This window comes from Medicago sativa, chromosome 3 (genome assembly GCF_051527215.1).
Source record: "Medicago sativa cultivar Bolivia chromosome 3, Bolivia_mono, whole genome shotgun sequence".
In the NCBI taxonomy this organism is placed as follows: domain Eukaryota; kingdom Viridiplantae; phylum Streptophyta; class Magnoliopsida; order Fabales; family Fabaceae; genus Medicago; species Medicago sativa.
In genome coordinates, this window is record NC_140751.1 from 54,072,989 (window position 1) to 54,093,215 (window position 20,227).

General features: G+C 31.2%; 1 protein-coding gene and 1 pseudogene across 1 annotated transcript; one reads left to right on the plus strand and one right to left on the minus strand.

Annotated features, from left to right (window-relative positions):
* The first annotated feature begins 364 nt into the window (after window positions 1-364).
* Window positions 365-1,240, plus strand: LOC146938368 (calmodulin-like). Its single transcript, XM_085752313.1, has 2 exons — window positions 365-522; window positions 768-1,240. The coding sequence occupies exons 1-2, from the start codon at window positions 420-422 to the stop codon at window positions 1,013-1,015; spliced, it is 351 nt and encodes a 116-aa protein (XP_085608439.1). The 5' UTR covers window positions 365-419; the 3' UTR covers window positions 1,016-1,240.
* Window positions 1,241-8,474: 7,234 nt separating this feature from the next.
* Window positions 8,475-8,950, minus strand: LOC146938369 (uncharacterized; annotated as a pseudogene).
* Window positions 8,951-20,227: the final 11,277 nt, after the last annotated feature.

The window sequence follows — 20,227 nt, forward strand, 5'->3', positions numbered from 1 at the left end:
TTAGACGGTCCTTATCCAATACATTTAGGACAAGACAATGTTATAGTCCGTTTCTAATCTGCGACTTCAGAGGACCAAATCCGTAGAGAAAATTAGTCTTGACCCAATCTAAAACACAAAGTTAGAGGCTCTATATAAATAGGTGTTGCGTTTTCAACTTTAATTTCTTAACTAATATTTACATCCTTTCAAAAGGTTTTTTAGCCACATACTTTGCCCTAATTTAAATTTAAATTTAAACTTGACTCTTGGCCCTATAAACAGGTCAACTTCTTGCATTATATATATATATATATATATATATATATATATATATATATATATATATATATATATATATATATATATATATATATATATCTCACAAACTACTACGTTATTATTTATCAACCATTGCACTGTCAGCTCCTAGAAGTGATATGGATTACTCAAAATTATATTTATTTCTTGGTCTTGGTCTTTTTGTCATTTCCTCTTCTCAAGTTTTAGCCGATAGTTATGTTCCACTGACTCTTACCATTGGTGAGTCATTCTAGCCTATCATTTATTTTGTATTTTAAATGTATGTATGTAAAGAATTTAATTTACATGTTTATATAATTATATCGCACTTTTATGCTACTTTGTTTAAACAGATGAAATGGATCTTAATCCAAAAATTTCCAGCTACAACATCAATGTAGTTATGTAAATAGTAAATGCATCATTGAAACTCCTTTCCAAAAAAACATACAAATCATTCTCCTCTTCTCCTTTCCTTTCTGCAGAACCAAATCTTCCTCGAATGGACGATCAACTCAATGACATACAATTGTCAAAGTTTAAGGAGGCTTTCAGCCTCTTCGATAAGGATGGAGATGGTTGTATTTCTGCCAAGGAATTTGGGATTCTAATGTGGTCGCTCGGTCAGAACCCAACTGAATTTGACTTGCTGGTTACCATGAATAAGTTCGATGCTGACGGGAACAATGCCATTGATTTCTCCGAATTCCTCAACCTCACAGCGCGCATGTAAGATGAACGACAAAGATCTTAAGGAAGTTTTCCGTATGTTTCACAAGGATTAGAATGGTTACGTCTATGCATATGAGCTCCATCATTTCATGACAAATCTCAACAACAAGTTGACCGTGTCCATCATTTTTTACTAATTATCAATTATGAAGCTGTTTATGAGTAATGATTGAAACAAATTGCTATATAAACAATTTTGTTGCGAATTTGGACAGATTGACATTGATTTTCCACTTGCAATACATTGAAGAAACACTCCACTCAAATCCTTTAATCTTTTGGCAATGAAATCTGCCGAAAAAAATATTAGTTAGAAAACTAACAACAACAAAAATCAAGTTTTTCCCCACTAAATGAAATCGGCTACATAAATTAAACAACATCAACTTTAGGAAAACAAACAAACAAAAAAGTATAAAATAATCAAGATCACACAAATAAATATAAAAAACAGTGATATGAAAAGTAGAAAATTAAGCTGAAAGGATATGGAATGTTCATTTGAATTTTTATGGTAAATAAATTTTTTTTTGACAAAATGGTAAATAATTACATTAAAAGTGATTTAGCATAAAATGTAAATGTATACATGAAAAGCTTAACATTAAATGCATTGTTTTGAAAATCATATGAAAAACACAATATAATGAACTGCATTGTTTTTTAACATTACTAGACTCTAACCCGTGCGATGCACGGGTTTTGTAGAATTTCATATATAAATATCATATTGATTATACATTCAATACTGTGATATGAAACGACTGCAAAAAGCAACAAAAAATTGAAAAATTACACCAATTTAAACTATTAATAGGAGAAACAAAGAGGCCGGCAAAATTACAGAAAAAAGTGAAGTTTCTAATTATAAAATTATCATCTAGATCAGTACAATTATCTACAATTTTAAAGATGCAACTTTAATATCGTATAACGTAGTAAGCGTACACAAAAAAAAAATGAAAAAGAACTACTATCAACTTTAATATCGTATAACGTAGTAAGCGTACACCAAAAAAAAATGAAAAAGAACTACTATCAATAAAGGTACCACTAATAATAAAAAATAACTGCTATGAGAGAGGAAACTGCTATGGCGGTTGGGGCTTTAAAAAAAATGTTTTAGTCATGTATTTCAATTTTGGAAGCAACAATATTTCAACTAAAATAGAAGTGGCATATTGGTTATAGTTGTAAAGTGTAAGCATAGGTACCTGGTTTGATTCCTTGCAAACTCTTTTTTTCATAAAAGTTACTCAAATTCACCAAAAAAGGTGGGATTGATTAGGGCAAACTTATCAGAACTGTTTAACATTTATATATACTAGACTCTAACCCGTGCGATGCACGAGTTTTATAGAGTTTCATATATAAGTATCATTTAGCGGAAGTAATCAAAGGTGGATATCAACACAATTAAAATGGTAATCAAAGGTGGATATCAACACAATTATTCCTTGCAAACTCTTTTTTTCATAAAAGTTACTCAAATTCACCAAAAAAGGTGGGATTGATTAGGGCAAACTTATCAGAACTGTTTAACATTTATATATACTAGACTCTAACCCGTGCGATGCACGAGTTTTATAGAGTTTCATATATAAGTATCATTTAGCGGAAGTAATCAAAGGTGGATATCAACACAATTAAAATGGTAATCAAAGGTGGATATCAACACAATTAAAATGATAATTCATAGTGAACATTGTAATCAAAAGAAAATAATAGACAAAAGTTTGCACAATATAAAAGGAACTGTTGTGTAGTAATTGGGAAAAATATAAAAGGAACCGACAATAATAAAAAAGTAACTGCTATTGGAAAATGAACCGCCAAGGTGATAGTGGCTTAAAAAAAGGCCTTACATATCTATTTTATAAGCAACAATATTTCAAAAAAATGGTTGTGGCTTAGTGGTAAAAGTTACGGAAGTGGTGACATATGGTACCTGGTTTGATTCCTTCCTTACAAACCCTTTTTTTATAAAAATTCCCAGAATTACAAACCCTTTTTTTCATAAAAATTCCCAGAATTACAACTTTTTTTCATAAAAATTCCCAGAAAAAGGGCGGTATTAGGGTTAATCAGGCTGATTGGAGACTGTCTAACATTTATATATATTAAGATTAAGATATGAAAACCACTTTCTACACGCAAAGTAAATGATAATGAAAGAGCAGTGATGTGTGTGTTTCAATGTGAGTAAGCGTGGTGGTGGTAAGATTTTGAAAATATGACTCACGAGGGAAACTTTAGTATTTCCCAGATTCGCTAGAAAACATAGTCTTTTTCATATTAATCAACTAGTTTGAAACCCGTGCCTTGCACGGAGTAATTTGTGCTGTATTTTTTTATATATATTTTAATTTATGTTGATAATATTTGTTATAAAAAAGAAGTAAAATACATGTTAAAATGTATGTATACATATACAAAGGGGATACACATATCTCCTACGTGATTTTTTTTTATTTCATTGCTTCCCTTTATTAAATTATTTTATCATTTTGGACTTGAGGTTTGTTAAAGTTAGAGTAGGCCCAGTGAACGTAAGCAGAGATCTCATCCATCGAAGAGATCATCACACTAACATCGGGAGTTAAACATATAGCCTTACAGGTAAGTTAACTCTATACCAAGTTAACATTATTAAAAGTACTTTATTATTTTTATGACATTTTTTTTATCTTATTTTCCAAAAATTTCAAAAAAGAAAATCTATATTTTGATTAATATCAATTGAAGTGAGTTCTATTTAAAGACGGTTCAAAAAAGAAATCTAACATGCTTGTTCACAATTAGAAATGGAAGATCCTTGATCCAAAAATCAATGTGATATACAGAGGAATCTATTAAAAATATATCAACTTGTAACCATCTAAATCAATTTAAATTGAAAAAACTTGTGTTAAAAAATTGAAAAACTTACATTTCATTGCATAACTAACTTAAGAATGAATTAACAAACTAATATATATTTTATGCAACCTTCGATTTTTCAATACAATTTTGGGAGAAAATCTTGAATCAACAAACCCTAGCAACAATCATGAATTGACTATGTTGATGAACTATTTCAATGACAAAAAGTGCTTAGCTATTAATGTCTAACTCTATGACAACAATGTTGGCCTTGAAGTTATTTATAACATATTCTTTTTTTTTTTCCAATAGTAGTTATTTAACCAGTAATGTCTGAATAGAATAAACAATAGCCTCTTAGTCTAATAGTTTATATTATTATGATGAAGTTATTTAATTTCTTAATATATAAAAAAATTCACCAACCAACATATTTATCTCAAAATCTTATGGGAAAATAACAATCCATGGAGTGAAATGATACAAATTTCATGGTAAATCATTATTGCCAACCCTTGTAAATTTAGAGTCATACACTTTGCCTATCTTGAAATTGTCTCTACTAATACGATAATATTGTTAAGTGTTCTTCACAACATGGAACCGATTAGACAACACATTCCCTCAATTGTGTTTGCAAAGATGTATATGAGCCTCTTTTTGGCTATTGCACGAGTCTAGTTTCATTGAAGAAAAAAAATCAAAATCGAAAATTAGATTTACCAAGAAACGCTTTTAATTTAGTATAAGAACACTAAAAACAACAAATTAATGATAACTTCAACATCCGTTAGAATCATTTTAAATGAGTGTGACTCTTGAGATTTTGATATTTCAGTCACATGACATGTTTTAACAATCTTCACCATCATAAAATAATTCTAAGTAGAGTTTATGACGTTGGAAATCATGACAATATTTGGGTTAGTTGTCATGTCAAAAGACCGACAAAATAAATATTTAGCAAAACTATGGTTGCAAATTATGAAAATGAAAAAAACAAAACTTAAGGAACAAATAAATATCTTACGAAAAATAAATAGTTAAAATGGTAAAAATAACTACTATTGTTTAACCCCTCTTTTTTTTTGTCTAACACTACAACATTTGAGTTGGCATCCATGGTTGCAAATCATGATCATATTAAAAAATATAAGTGAAAAAAGCATAAAAGAGTAATAGTTTAGGAAAATAAGTACTACTAGTAAAAAAGCGCATCATGATAGTAATCGAAGGACAAAGAAATAACTTTTTTTTTACAAAGAAATAACTTTTTTACTAAGATGAGTATGCCGAAACGTCATGCATTCTCACCTTTGTGCCTTATATATTTATTGGATGCAAAGATCCCTCTTAGTCAAAAGAAAATTCAAAATCGATTAGAAATAATACGACAATTAAATGACATTTAAGGAACAAATCAAAATTGATAATCAATTACTATTAGCAACACCAATTTCTTTATGCATTAATTTACATATCCAATTTTATTCAATTATGTTGAAAATGATATGCTATTAAATTACCATTGGCAATCCCCTAAAAAAACAAAATTAACCTTAGCAAAAATCCCTCCCCTAGTTTGTGATCAGCAATTCATTTTATGTTATAAAGTCAAATTTCTACTTTCTAATAATTGAACGGGAATGCTATATGTGCATTGAATTTTAAATATTTGATGATGTATCTTTAATGAAATGATAAATTACATTGAATGTAAAAGAGTGTCCATTTGTGAAATCAATGCAAGAAGAGAGGATATCAGTTAAAATATTTGGTACATTTGAACTGTTGATTTGAGCAATTTAATTCATGTAAATCGTCTTAAATATAAATTTATGCTAAGTCGAACTATTTTTAATTAAATGCACTAATTGATCTTGTCCCAGCTGTTTTTAGCAATTGAACATAATTTTAGCAATTGAACATACTTTTGAATGGTGGCGAAATTGACAAAGAAAGGTGCCTAAATTAATTAGGAAAATGATGGATAACCCGTTTTCAAAAATTAGAAAATTAGAATATTCAAATTTTTAAATTAGAAGTAAAAGTTTATTGATGGTAGATAATGATTTGGGAAATTACACATTGGACTTGTGAATGAGAGTTCAATAGATATATTTTTTCATTGATTTATCCGGACTAATTGTCATATGTATAAAAGTAGTATGCTTTGAAGGATGAATATTCTTAGAAGGAATACCCAAGTGAGTTTGATTTCTAAGGTTTTGACATTTCAAGCACAATTCACATTCAAACAATCATCGCTATCAAAAAGTAATCATATTCATTTTTTTGAAAAGTAATCATAAGCATGACCCGTGATAAGTAATTGAGAAAAATCTTGACAATATTTGAATTGAAAGTAATTGAGAAAAAATTACAAAAGAAATCTATGAGATACATTGGTGTACACCATATACAAAATTAACGTTTTAAGTTTTATTTTAATTTGTCATTTAAAAATAATTGCACTAATCAAGAAAAAAAACATAAAAGAAATATACATTTAACTAAATAAATAGTATCAGAAAACGTGTTTCATGTTTGAAAAAGAAATTTCACAAATCCATTGAAGTCTTGGTTGCAAAATAAAAAAAAATATAATTTTTTTTAATAAATCCATGAAAGATAAAAAGATGAAGAAATAAAATAATTAACAAAATAATAAAAAATAGAAAAACTCTATGACAGTTGTACTCAGAATACAAAGGATAGTTTTTTTTCTTCTACGGAATTCAAGAAAAAATGTGTCCTTTTCGTCCTTTTCACAATTTATAGAAGAGCCTCTTTATAGGTTGAAAAACTCTTAATTTTGAACAAATGTGAAAAGGACGAAAAGGACACATTTTTATAGGTAGAAAACTCTTTTGAACTCTTTAGAGCCTAAAAATTGTTCAAAATTGAAAATCAATTCAAGACATTTAAAACTATTAATAATATGTAATGTAATGTATGCATTATACAATTCCATCTATATACATCAAAATTCAGTTTGTGATTTGTAGAATTTGACATTATGAAAATCTGATCAAATTAATTGGTTTTATGGAATATTAATTGGTAATTCAAATCCAGTCATTGTCAACTCTAACTTTTAATTTTTTGTGATTTGTAAAATTAAGAACCAATTCCATAACATAGTGAACAAATTTTTGTACGCTAATAGCCTCTAACTTTTATTTTCCACGCTAATAATTTTTTCACACGGTAAACTATTTTTAAGGTCATTTTTTCACATAATATTTTTTTTTGGTCAAGTCCCATAATATTATTCTACATGTAATAATTTATACAATTGTTTTCTTTTTTTTCTACATGTAGTAATTTGTATGGTCATTTTTACCATATATTAATGGTATTATATTTTTTAAATTAAAATAATTTTTAGGATCGTTTTTCACAGGGTATTTTTCTACGTGTAAAAATTTGCACGGCCCTTTTTTTTCAAGTGATTCTCAAGTTGTTGAAATTATTACTTTTTTTTATGCTCAAATAAAGAATTAAAAAATAAGTTACACACCATTTAAAATTATGTCTTTTATTTTTAATTTCTTACAATTACTATTTTTTGCTTGATCAAATAAAAAAATTAACAAATCAATCAGATGCAAGTTAATTCTATTTGTCTTTTATTAATGTTGCCTTTTATAATTAGTGTCATGAAAATTTAGTAATTTAATTTTCAATTGCCAAGTGGCACAATGCACAAGTGGATAGCCTATAAGAAAAGTAGCATTTAATATAGGTCATTGTAAAACATTTGCAATTGTATATAATATAGATATAGATATAGATATAGATAGATATAGATATAGATATAGATATAGATATAGATATAGATAGATAGATATAGATATAGATATAGATATAGATTAAATGTGCAACCTACCATTTTTTTAAAAACTTTCACATAAACGTAAACAAGATGAAACTTAAAAATTTCAGTCATTTAAACAAGATAACGTATATATAGAAAGTTGACTGAAATTAATAAATTGTTACTAATCTATAGGCGAGCTTTAACAGTTTGTATATGTTTCTACTTTCCTCTCCTTCCATGATATTTGGATTTTCACAGGTCAAGTTATGTAGTTCACATAACTTCATCAACATATTGCAATATCTATGTTGGTCGGATTGTTGCTTCGTCCTTTTAAGCTTTCTGGGACTCTAAGGTCACAACTTGATCGTAAACCAAGTCGTGCATTAATTACAGAGACACCATCTATGTAGTATCACTTGTCCTGGATCTTTTCACTCAACATTTTTGGACATGCCTGTACAATATCTGAAAATCAGAGTCTTTTTATCAGCTCATTCGCTAGGCATATAAAGGTCCATGCTTAGCGAATCAGCCACATAAGGAAAATTTTCAAAATTTGAGATGATTCGCTAGGCAAACAAGTATTGCCTAGAAAATGTAGCAGAAAACAGAATCATTTTCAAATGTTTCATTGAAAGCTTCATCGTATCAAAAGTTAGTTAATTTATACTACTAAAAATATAAATTGCATGAATATAAAAGTAAGGACTTGAAAATTGGGTTGCCTCCTAACGAGCGTCTCTTTTACATTATTAGCTTGACAACTTTTTCGTTAGGGTGGCCAAAATGAGACGGAAATCACATCCTCTTGCGTATTCCTTCGCTTTGGGAAGAATTCCATTAATTTGCAGTAAAGTTGATGTGAAGTCCATATCATCCCTAACTCTTTCTTCTTGAACAAGGCACAAATTTCATTTATTACTCGATCAATATTTCTGCCTTATTCTCTTTCACCCCCTTTTGTTCATATGATTCTTACTTGTTAAGTAATTCTTTCTTTTTCTCTGGAGCCATCACCACTTCTTCATTATGAATTGTTTTGGCATCTTCAGTATCTGACCATTCTTGAGGAAGTTCTACTTCTTGTGGAATCTCTATTTCTTCCACTGTTTTCACTATGCCACATCCTATGAATTCCATCTCTTCCTCCTCAACATCCTCTCCAACACTCTCTTGAGATGCCTCATCATCACTTGGAGTATCTTCTTGATCTTCCAAAAAAGTTTAAGTGTTGGTTTGACCTTCCATCCTTGGTAATGCATAAGCTAGTTGTGCGCTCATCATCTCCAATGTACATGACAATCTCTTTAATCTTTGATCATTATTTTAATGAATCGTCATGGATACTTGCACGAATTGGTCCAAGATATCTTGCATCTTTGATATTCTCTCTTCTTTGGAAGGATGTCGTTGATATTGTTGATATGATTTATACTTGTATGGGGTATAGAAGTTCTTAGAACCACGATAAACCATGGTTTCGTTTGTGGTAGAGAATATGAAACAAATATAACTAACAAGAACACTTTTCTTTGTCTTGCAAAGAGGGGATGGTCCAAACCAAAACTATACAATAATAAAATGTAAAACAAAGAAAAATATTTACAAACTCTTGTTAATTCGTCGGGCACAATAAGTGTGTTTAACGAATAGTTCAAGAAAAAAACTAATATATACATGTTATGTCTGGTTTGCTGGGCATATGTGTGTGCTTAGCGAAAATCATGTACATAACATAATTTATCAGAAACTCCATTTTTTCATACTTAAATTAAACTAATTAGACGCAGTACCCAACAACGATGCCATTTTGATAAAGGAGGAAACCATGTGGTTTCTCCAGCACAGTGACAACTATGTCAATTTTATCAAACAAATAAAATATCGTATCCATAGAGACCATGCTTAATTAATTTAAGTTTGTATTGAAATTTTTTTTGAACAAAGTATTTGTAAAAGTGTTGAGTGGTTTGGAATAGGCCTTTTCAATTTACATGATAAAACAAGAGTAGAAAGATAATATTGTAGGGATTAAGCTTCCCAAACTATTCGTCCAATATCCTTTCTTAATCGATTGTATAATTTTTATGCATAAAATATAACTCCGCCTTTTCCTCAGTGTACGTCTCCAGCTAAGGTTATTGACACGAGATAGCATAGAAACAACTGAATTCTTATGCACGTCGAAAAAATAGTCGATTGTTTCTATGACATATGACCGAAAGGTTAGACATGAATATAGACCTGCCTGCGATCTCTTTAGGATAACACCTACACATAATCTAAATTATGTCCCTTAGATAGAGAGCCTTACTAGGGTCTAAATAAATAACAAGATCAATTACGGAACACTACATTGTCGACAAAAATTAAGAACTGATTTAGACTAAAATTATATTGAAAACACAAATGATATACAACCAGCCAAACTAAGAATAAATGCTTCTCATGGGCACTACAAATTTGAAGACCAAGGTTGATCAAGGGAATATGAGATTAGAAGCTGATCCATGTCAATCCGAGGAACAAAATTCTTCAATAAAATTGAACTTCAGAGTAGACATCAGAAACACTTTAGAATGCAAATCATAAGATCAGAATTGCAGTTCAGAAGCACTTCAGAATGACTATAGAAGAATATTCAGTTCCGGTGTTTCAAAATTGATTCTCATCTCATAAGTCATAGATCAAGATTGTTGAAGAAAAGAATGAAAATAAACTTTACTTGAGATAGTAGATCAGAAAGATCAGCATTGCAAGTCAAGGGATACAAATGATCGAAATTCTAAAGAGAAGAAGTAAGATCATAATGACATCAAAAGAAGAGATTCAAAAAACACCAAAATAATTGATGGAAGAAACATGCCTAATTTGGAACCAGAAGATCATAATGAAAAATCAAAAGCTGGAAGTCAAAACACAAGGAATAACGAGTAGTTTCGAAAGTTTCTTGGTGACTAACGAAGACCACTAAAGGACATTCCTTACATGCTCACCAAGACAAAGCTCAATAAAGCACTCCATCATTAAAGAGAAAAATAATCTCTCCACAACATCTCTCATATTTCTACATTAGAATCAGATCCCAAAAAGATCAGCAGTAGAAACTCAATATTGCTTAAAAAAGATCAGTATCATCTCAACTTGAGATGCACTCTTAGACATTAGATAGGAATCAAAAATACACTCAAGCTTCCAATATATCTTTGGAACATCTTCTACATTGTATTTTAAAAATTCAGATTCATCTGAGTGTGATCAGATTGAATTCAGAGAAACAAAATTTAGATTCACCTGGAATGATCCGTTTGACCTTGGAGAGAGAGAGAGAGAGAGAGAGAGAGAGAGAGAGAGAGAGAGAGAGAGAGAGAGAGAGAGAGAGAGAGAGAGAGAGAGAGAGAGAGAGAGAGAGAGAGAGAGAGAGAGAGAGGACTTGACTATCCCACTTAGGTGGACAAGGATAAATTGCTTTGTGTCATCTTATCTATCCACTTACACCTCTATTTGATAGTTCAGAAGTAAACACATTCAACTAATTTCTTCTTGTATCACATTTACTTTGATACATTCTTCAGATCTCAAATATGAACATCTTCTCAAGGTTTGAGAAGCAACCAAAATTTTCAAAAGGTTACAATTCAAACCCCCTTTCCCTGTGACCATTATTTTTACTTCATCTACAAGGAAGATGGACAACATAAAATCTTCTACTTGGAAATGGTGTGGTAAACAGATTAACTTCATGAACAAAAGGATAAACAAATCCAAATGGGCCATAATAAACAGGAAGACCCAAATTTTCATGTTAACCATGAGAATGCAACCAACCCATTGCCATCCATTAACCAAATAAGCAGAACAGCTCTCAATTTTCACCATACATATGATGTTGCATGTGAATTTTTACTCATCACTGTCTTAAGCTCATTTGATGTCTCACACAATTTAAATGTCACTTATAGTCAACTCTTGAATTGAAACAAATCTATAATGCAATTCTTCTTAACCTTAGGAATGTAATACAACGTTGGTAGATTTACCTCATGAACACCAGCTTTATGATCATCCCAAAGTGAGGTGAATATATTATGAAAAAATGCCATGTGTTCTCAAATGTATCAAGAATCTTCTGCTTAACAATGAACAATCCCCCTTTCTTCAAAGGCTTGTATGTCTCCAACAATTAAGGTTTAAAATAAGTGGGAAATAAGTTAAGTGTAACACCTTCAATAGAATCATCAATTGGAGCATGTGGTGCTAGAGTTATGGTGTGTTTATTTTTTCTTTTAGCATAATAATCGGTCAAAGTCTCAAATGATGGCAATCTATTCTCATTCAAGAGAATAGCTACTTCAGACAAACATAACAAGGAATTTGAACATCTCACAAGTACTTTAGGCATTTTAGCGAACTCCATTCTTGGAGTTCCAACTTCACCAAATTTGAACTCTATCCCCGACCTCCTTAGGTGCAGTTGAGCCAATGCCATACCCAACTGTCAGCTACAGACTCCAAAAATCACGACGGCTGCGGGTTATGGCGCGCGCACACCTCTGACTTGGGTGCTTGCTTAGCACCTGGGTCCGGATCAGAATTCCACAACCTACCATCTTTATCAAACTGCATAATCTATGTTGAATTTTAAAACAGTCATGTAAACTTGTTCGCATAATGTATGACCGGCTGCAATCGGTACTAGTAATAAAGTTTGCAAGTCATCATCCAATTTGATATATGTAGTTGTCATTTCATCAGGTTTTATGCAACTCGTTTAAAAATTTGTCACACCAACAAAATGAATTTGGAAAAAATTCAACAAGTTTGATACTTTCCTGATCATGATAAAATAAAGACTAAAAGTGCAAGTTAAACTTTTATAAAAAATTTATGGAAAAATGTAAATCATGTGCATTTCATATTTTGAACGTGATTCTCATATGGCAATCAACTTGTTTTAAAGAGTGATGTAATTATTCTCATTCTTGATGGAACTAGAGAAATGTTAACTATTGGCAATCAAATGTTTGGGGCCTTTGCCTTTTTAGCATCGAAATATTTTGAAAATATAATAATGTAAATTATTTTATTATTTATATAATTATTTTTGACTTGAATATATAATAACAATTTCATAAAAAAAATAGTAATGAATACGAAACAATCATTTTTTGAAGGAATATACGAAACATAATCATGACTTGCAAAAAAGAAAAAAAAAATCAAGATTTGGGTTATACAATGCCAAATGGAGCTTCGAACGATCACTTAGATAAAGAAAGACACGATTAAATGAAGGCTATAAGAACCATACATTCATGTATAATTGATTAGTTAAAAGTAACAAGCCAATCAAAAAGATTGGAATGGAAGAACAACAACCAGAAACAAAAGATTGATTGAGTTGATGCAAAAGCCCCGTGAATTGCATTTGCATGGATCGTAATAGATGGATTTCTCCAATAAACTAGCTGAGTATTCAAACACATGAACGAATTGAGAAAAATATAAAAGGCATGCATGCATAATGAGATAAACTAAAATAGAAATGAATTAACTTGAAATCCAGTAAACATAAAAGCTTAACTTAGAGTTTGTTTTGTTTGTTCCATGAACCAACCAACAATAACAAGACATAATATACTAGAAATCTAGAATGCTTTTAGAAACAGCCTAAACCAACGAACAACTTAACACCAGAACTAGGCTAGGCTGGTGCTGGTGCTGGTGCTGGTGCTGGTGGCACCGGAATTGAGAGGATATAAGTTACCACAATGAATAATAAACATAAGCCACATAGACATGTAAGATACCCCAATAGCCTGAGGACGCGGAATGTACGAGTGTTGATCTGATCTATGTGAGTGAGGTTTCCTCCAAGGCAACAGAAGAAAAAGCAACATGCCCAGAAGCAAATCGGTAAAAAACATGTTAATACATCAATCGTCGTATTGGAATTGGGACAGACGGGATTGAAATCACAGACTGCTAAAGCTACTGCTAGTGCCACATAGCCCGCAGCAAAGTTTAACCCGGCCCACCACTTGAAGTAAGAGACGTAAGCCTTAAAATATGAAGAAGAAGAAGCAATCAGAACATCCATCCAAAAAGAGAAACAACAAATGCAAAAAACAAACTCACTCACTCACTCTAGATCCGCCGACTCTAGAGTAGGCTTATCCTCAACATTGATGCTCGGCACTTTCGTAGAATCTGCAGCGACAGCGGTCACCGGATCCGCCAACTCTAGAGTAAACTTGTGTTCAACTTTGATATTGATGGTCAGCTCTGAGTCACGACCTGTTCCTGCAGCTTGCGACGGAGTCATTGTTTGGTTTGTGATCAAAACAGGGTTTGTTTGCGTCAAGATTCTACTGCCAATTCAACTTTCATATACATAAACATTTCATTAGGGTTTGTTGGTAAATAAGCTGAGCCAGATTCTTTCCAAAAAAAAATAATAAGGGGGGTTGTTTTCTTAGGTCTTTTCCTATTTCCATTTTCAACAAAAATAGAAAATAAACCAAGATAATATATGTTTGTTTCATATTAAATTGATTTTAATTTTAATGATAAAAAACACATTAATATATGGAAATCAGCCCACGTTTAATTACAATAAATATCATTAAGTGACCGTTGATTTTTTTGAGAAAAATGATTATTCATTTTGCTGCCACTGATCCTCCTTTTCCTTTTTACTTTTTTTGTTATGATTCTCCATTTTATTTTATTTTTTGGAAAAGGATTGTCCTCATTTTTCTAATAGAGTTTAAATGGATATTAATAAAGAAATAATAATTATCTTGAGCAAAAAAGAAAGAAAAAATAATTATAAGTTTGCAAGTTCTGACCCAACTCTTAAAAATATTGTAATTGTGAGATTGGACATTGAACCGGATTCAAACTCCACCTTCTCCACTTGTGTGTAACGGTTCGGTTTGGATTGGTTTATAGTCAAAAAAATGTCTGAACCAATGAAATCTTCATCGGTTCGAATTGGTTCGGTTTTTTCTGTTTTTAAAAAAAAACCGAACCAAACTAGTCGGTTTGGTTCGGTTTTGATCGGTTCGGTTGATCGGTTCGGTTGATCGGTTTATTTGAAAATACAATAAAAAATTCATATTTTCACAAATTTCTGTTTTATGTATACAACATACTCAAATATTTCATAGAATTTTGTTTTCCATATTCTCTTTTTTCAAAATACTTTTTTATAACTAATATGAAAAAACTAAGAGATGGACGATCCCGACGGCGGTGAGGAATGATGAGTTAAGGGTGACCGACAACAAGTGTTCTTTTTTTGCAGAAACGAATTAAAGTGTGAGTGATGAGATGAAATGATGATGGGAGAACGTGAATGAAATAAGGAGTATTTTAGGTTGGACTTCAATTTTGGGCTTAATCATAAGTGTGTGCGAGAAGGGATAATATTACTAAAATGAGGAGTCATGTTAGCACCGGCTCGGTTCATCGGTTTATTGGATCTCAAAATAAAAAACCGAGAACCGAACCAAACCAGATCGGTTTAGGTTGGTTCGGTTCGGTTTTGAACCAAACCAAACAAGATCGGATATTTTCTCGGTTTGGTTCGGTTTAGATTTTCGGTTTCATCGGTTTTGTCCAAACCACTTACACCCCTACTTGTGTGTATAAATTTTTAATTGTTATTATCATTTTTTCTATCTAAAAACAAATACAATAATAATATCCCATAAAAAATAATACAATGATAATTGATAATAATAAATCATGTCGTTAGATAAAGACTGGTTAAGATCCTCTCCATTTATAAAAATAAATGGAAGTAACAATTTGGAGAGAGATAGACACAAAAAATAGGTGGTGGGTCATATCATTAAGTGGGTTCCACCATCATTAATTATATTTTACTTTTTATGTCTTTATCTCTCTAAATGGAGGAAATGGAGAGGATATTGGCTCGATAAAGACAATTCTATAAGTTAACTATAAATTTGAATAATAATGCAAATTTACTTATTTTTCCAGCTTCAGATATTTTACTTAAACCGAATTTGCTTGCTCAGCGTATCATTTGTTCTTAACGAACCGTCTTTGGGTTTCCTTCTAGAATCCTCAATTTAGGCTCACGTTTACCTCGCCATGCATATTTGAGGAGTCGTTATTGTCTCCAGATGTCTTTATAAGGCTCTAGCGCGTTTGCTTGCCTTCCTTTATCCCGCATTGGTGCAGTAATTGTCTTAAACCTACAGAATTGTATAAAAAGAGGACGTAATAGCTTTCTGGAACACTTTAATGACATAAACAATATTTATATCAAATTTTGTGTGTGTGTGTGGGGGGGGGGGGGGGGTCGAATTTTGAACTTTGTTTGTCCTCAAACAAAATTCCTCATAAAGATACTCCATCTGTCCCATTATAAGTGAGTTTTTTGTTCATTTCACACATATTAAAAAAAAATGTATAAGTGAAAGCGGAGAAAAATGGTTTTGAGTGTCTTGTCAAATATTTTGCATTCCCCATTATCATAAATACAAATTTGAATATATTGAATTGGGAGTGATGAAAGTAGTATTAATTAGAGTTCTAATTGAAAAAAAAAAGTAATTAATATTGTATTGAAAAGTGGAATGGGTCCATTTTTTTGGGGCAATTTTTTTTGCAACTGACTCACTTATTATGAGATGGATGGAGTATGTAATTGAATGCGAGAAAAGGATTCACAAATATTTCCTGTGAATCAATTAATTTTTGAAACAAATTTAAGATGCATGATTCACAGTTGAATTGCACGAGCAAGTCTTATGTTTACCAAAAACCTAAAATAAAATCATGAATTTGAAATTTATTGAAAACATAAAATTTAATTCATGCATTCCAAGCCAATAACACAATTAATAATGAATCACACTTAACACACTTATTTGTAGGTAGATAATTAAACATGATCCATATGTGGGGACTTGAACTGAAGTCCGACAATCTTGCTAACATCTTGATTAAGTTATGGATTCATCCAAGCATACTATTTTGAAAAATATTAAAGCATAAATGACTAATGTCTTTTAAGGGTTGATTAAGGTAAAATATTACGTGCTAGCCCTTTATAGATGGTAAAATAAGTCTTATAATTAAAAATGTCATCCATAGATTTAGGAGACATCAATGTTATGCATATCCATTTAAACTTTTTGTAGAAGATCTACAATCTCTAGTGCGAGGAAAACGTGTCAAACACAAATTGTATAAAAGTTCCGTTATTGTCAAAACACATTTTCTTATGTTTTACCAGTTTGCTTGAAGTTGTTTCTCCCACAGTAAAAGCCTTACTTCTCAATTTAACAAACGAGGAAACTCAGTCAAATTTCCACATGCATGTTTCTCTCTTATTTACTCGTACACCATAACACTTGTTGGCCTAAGCCTAAGTGTCGATCTTCCCTCATGTAGGTCGGTCAAGAAGTTCACGTACACCTCTTTCTTCGTATATATATTTTGAAGAAGTTCACAACAATCTTGCTAACATCTTGATTAATTAACTTACGAATTCATCCAAGCATACTGTTTTGAAAAATATTAAAGCATAAATCACCAAGGTCTTTTAAGGGTTGCAATGTGGCCTAACCACAAAAGAAATGTCATATATGTTTGTGTGTGTGTGTCTTATAATGTATTTTTCCGTACTTGCTCATATGCAAATAAAACAGACTCTATATAGATAAGTTTTACATTTTAGTTTGTAATTTTTATATTAATAACTACATCTCTTTCAGAATTTTCTTTTGCCACGTATTTTTCCTTAATTTAAATTTAAACTTGACTCTTGACCTCATATATAAGGCATTGTTTTGATCTATATATATATGTGTACTACTGCATTATTATTATTTTTCATATTTCAATTTCATAGTGAAAAAAAGATATGCCTTGTTCAAAATTGTATTTATTTCCCTGTCTTGTTTTTTTTGTTATTTTCTCTTCTCTAGTTGCAGCTGATATTCATGTTCCTCCGCCTCCTATTCCAAGTAAATCATTCTCTAGCCTATCATTTGTTTTTTCCTAAGTTAAATGCATATGTTTGAATATATTTTTTTATCTAAGTTAGATCATGTGCTTGAATACTTTAGAAAATGGATGTTCAATATCATAAACACATCCTTCTCCTCTTATCTTTTTTCTCTTTTGCAGAGTCAAATCTTTCTCCAATGATCTATCCACTTACTGATAAACAAATCTCAGCATTTGACAAGGACCAAGATGGCTTCTTCTCTGCAGCTGAGCTTCGTCATGTCATAATAACTCTTGGAAAAAAGGTGACCCATGAAGAGGTGAATGAGATTATCAAAGACGCTGATGTTGATGGTAATGGACTAGTCAACTATAAAGAGTTTTTTAATATCATGTGTAAGGGTTGGGGATTTATATGCGACTGAAAAGGTAACGGTAGAGAAATGAATGGATGTATATTATGCAATTTGGATTAAATAAAGAGTATATGAAATTACAATAAAACCAGAATTAAAAGTAAGATGAAATTAATACACTCGTGGAATATAATATAAGTACTAGAATGCTAAAATACAAGAGACTATCAAAGGAATTAAGAGAGGAGAAATGTCATCAATTTTTTCTCCCCCCTTCCTTATCAATCATTGCTATTTTTTTAATAGATAGACAAAATAACAATAGTATTATGAACACACACATAAGTGGAGGAGTTGAGATTCAAACCTTTATCACAACGTCCGGCCTACCAATTTCAACATTTTTGTCAATTGAGTTAGGATTTGTGGATAATTAACTCCCTTTTATATATAGAAGGTCAAAATAATATTTTCTACTAGCTTTATTTTCGTAAGAATAGTCATACATTAAGTACATAATCATTGTTACAATATGTCCAAAGTTAATAACAATTGAACAGTTAAATTAAGTCAAACGATCAAAGTTAGGGTTAGTAATCATTTAAACCTAAATTGATTTATGAACATTTGTAAAGGTGTAAAAAGCATTAATGATACATTTAACCAAATAAAATAACAAAGCAATCAACTGTATTCGTAGGATAATTTGAAGTTAGCTACTCATAATTCCTCAACAGAGAATAATAAATATCAATAAGAAATCATGAGTAAAGGATCACCGATTGATGATTCCTTGGCTCTCAAATGGCTCTGATCACTCCTAATTTTCATAAATTGCATATCTATGCCTTCGTATGCTCGTCTGAAAGGGTTTTTCCACTGATCACAGGTGCTTGTCTTATATAGACATGAGTTTCCCTAAAAATTAAGGAAGGTTTTGCCACGATGAGAATTATAAATAATGCAAACACCTTGGTCTTTGGTTCACATCCGCGGCGCGGAGCTTGTAGCCCGCGATGCGAGGTAGACAGTGGCTGACTCCCACTATTTTCTTCACTCCTTGCTCCATTCCTTTTCACCAAAACATCTGTAACAACTATACTCCAAAAATCACTTAGGATAAACTTGTAAAAAGCATAGCACTGTCACAAAGTTGTTTGGTTTAGGTGGATTACCATGGTTTCAAGGCTATTTTCCTTCTTTTCTCTTTTCATGACTTTTGAACGAATCCCATGCAAAACTAGAATAAAATACATTCAAATTATATGCTTTAACTCTAAAATTGCACTATAAACTCTATATGATTTCCTGTCATCACTTCCACGCTGAACGGTAGGTGTTAGAAATTAGAATAAGGATTGATTGAATAAATTGAAGACCTTTCCATGAAATTGACATGCACTAAACAACAACAAAAAATAGGTCATTAACAATGCATATCTAAAAAGAGCAAAAAGTCACTATTTTGTTTTTTTGGCATAAAAGACAAAAAATAAATTGCGTAATTAGTGCATAGTTCAAATTACATTAAAAGGGACATCATAGATTACATGATTACATAATCAAAGGTTATAGAAACAACACATACAAAAAGGTATGATTAAAAGCTTCTCTTTTCTTTTTTCCCAAGGCTTGAAAAACGCCACATTTGATTTCAAGATCACAGTTTATGCCTCTGAGCCGTCAAGATTCGGAACATAGGTTTATATCTTAAAAATCATATATAAAGGCAAAAATTATGTTCTCGCACACATGCCATACGGCTAGTTGTACATACTCTATGTGTGCTCACGTATGTTGAGATATCATCATTTGATCAGCAGGGTGCACACCATGCCTCCTGTCATGAGTGTCGTGCATGTGATCGAGGGGAACACACTCGTTGCAACATTAGTGCGTGCATGGCGAATGAACCCAAAGGTACGTTATTCCTTGACATGCACAGTGATTGGTACCACCGTAACATCTAGTGTCTTCTGTTTGGACCAACCCGATGGTCTATACAAAAAGACTATGACACCCTATAATGTTATCTGGTTAGGTAAATATACAAACACACAATAACTTAATTCAACACATTAGCAAATCATTTTCCTAAATGAGAAATAACTCACTCTAATACTCTATAAAATCCTGAAATAAAGTACATAAGACTCATAAAATACTAAAATACATTTTA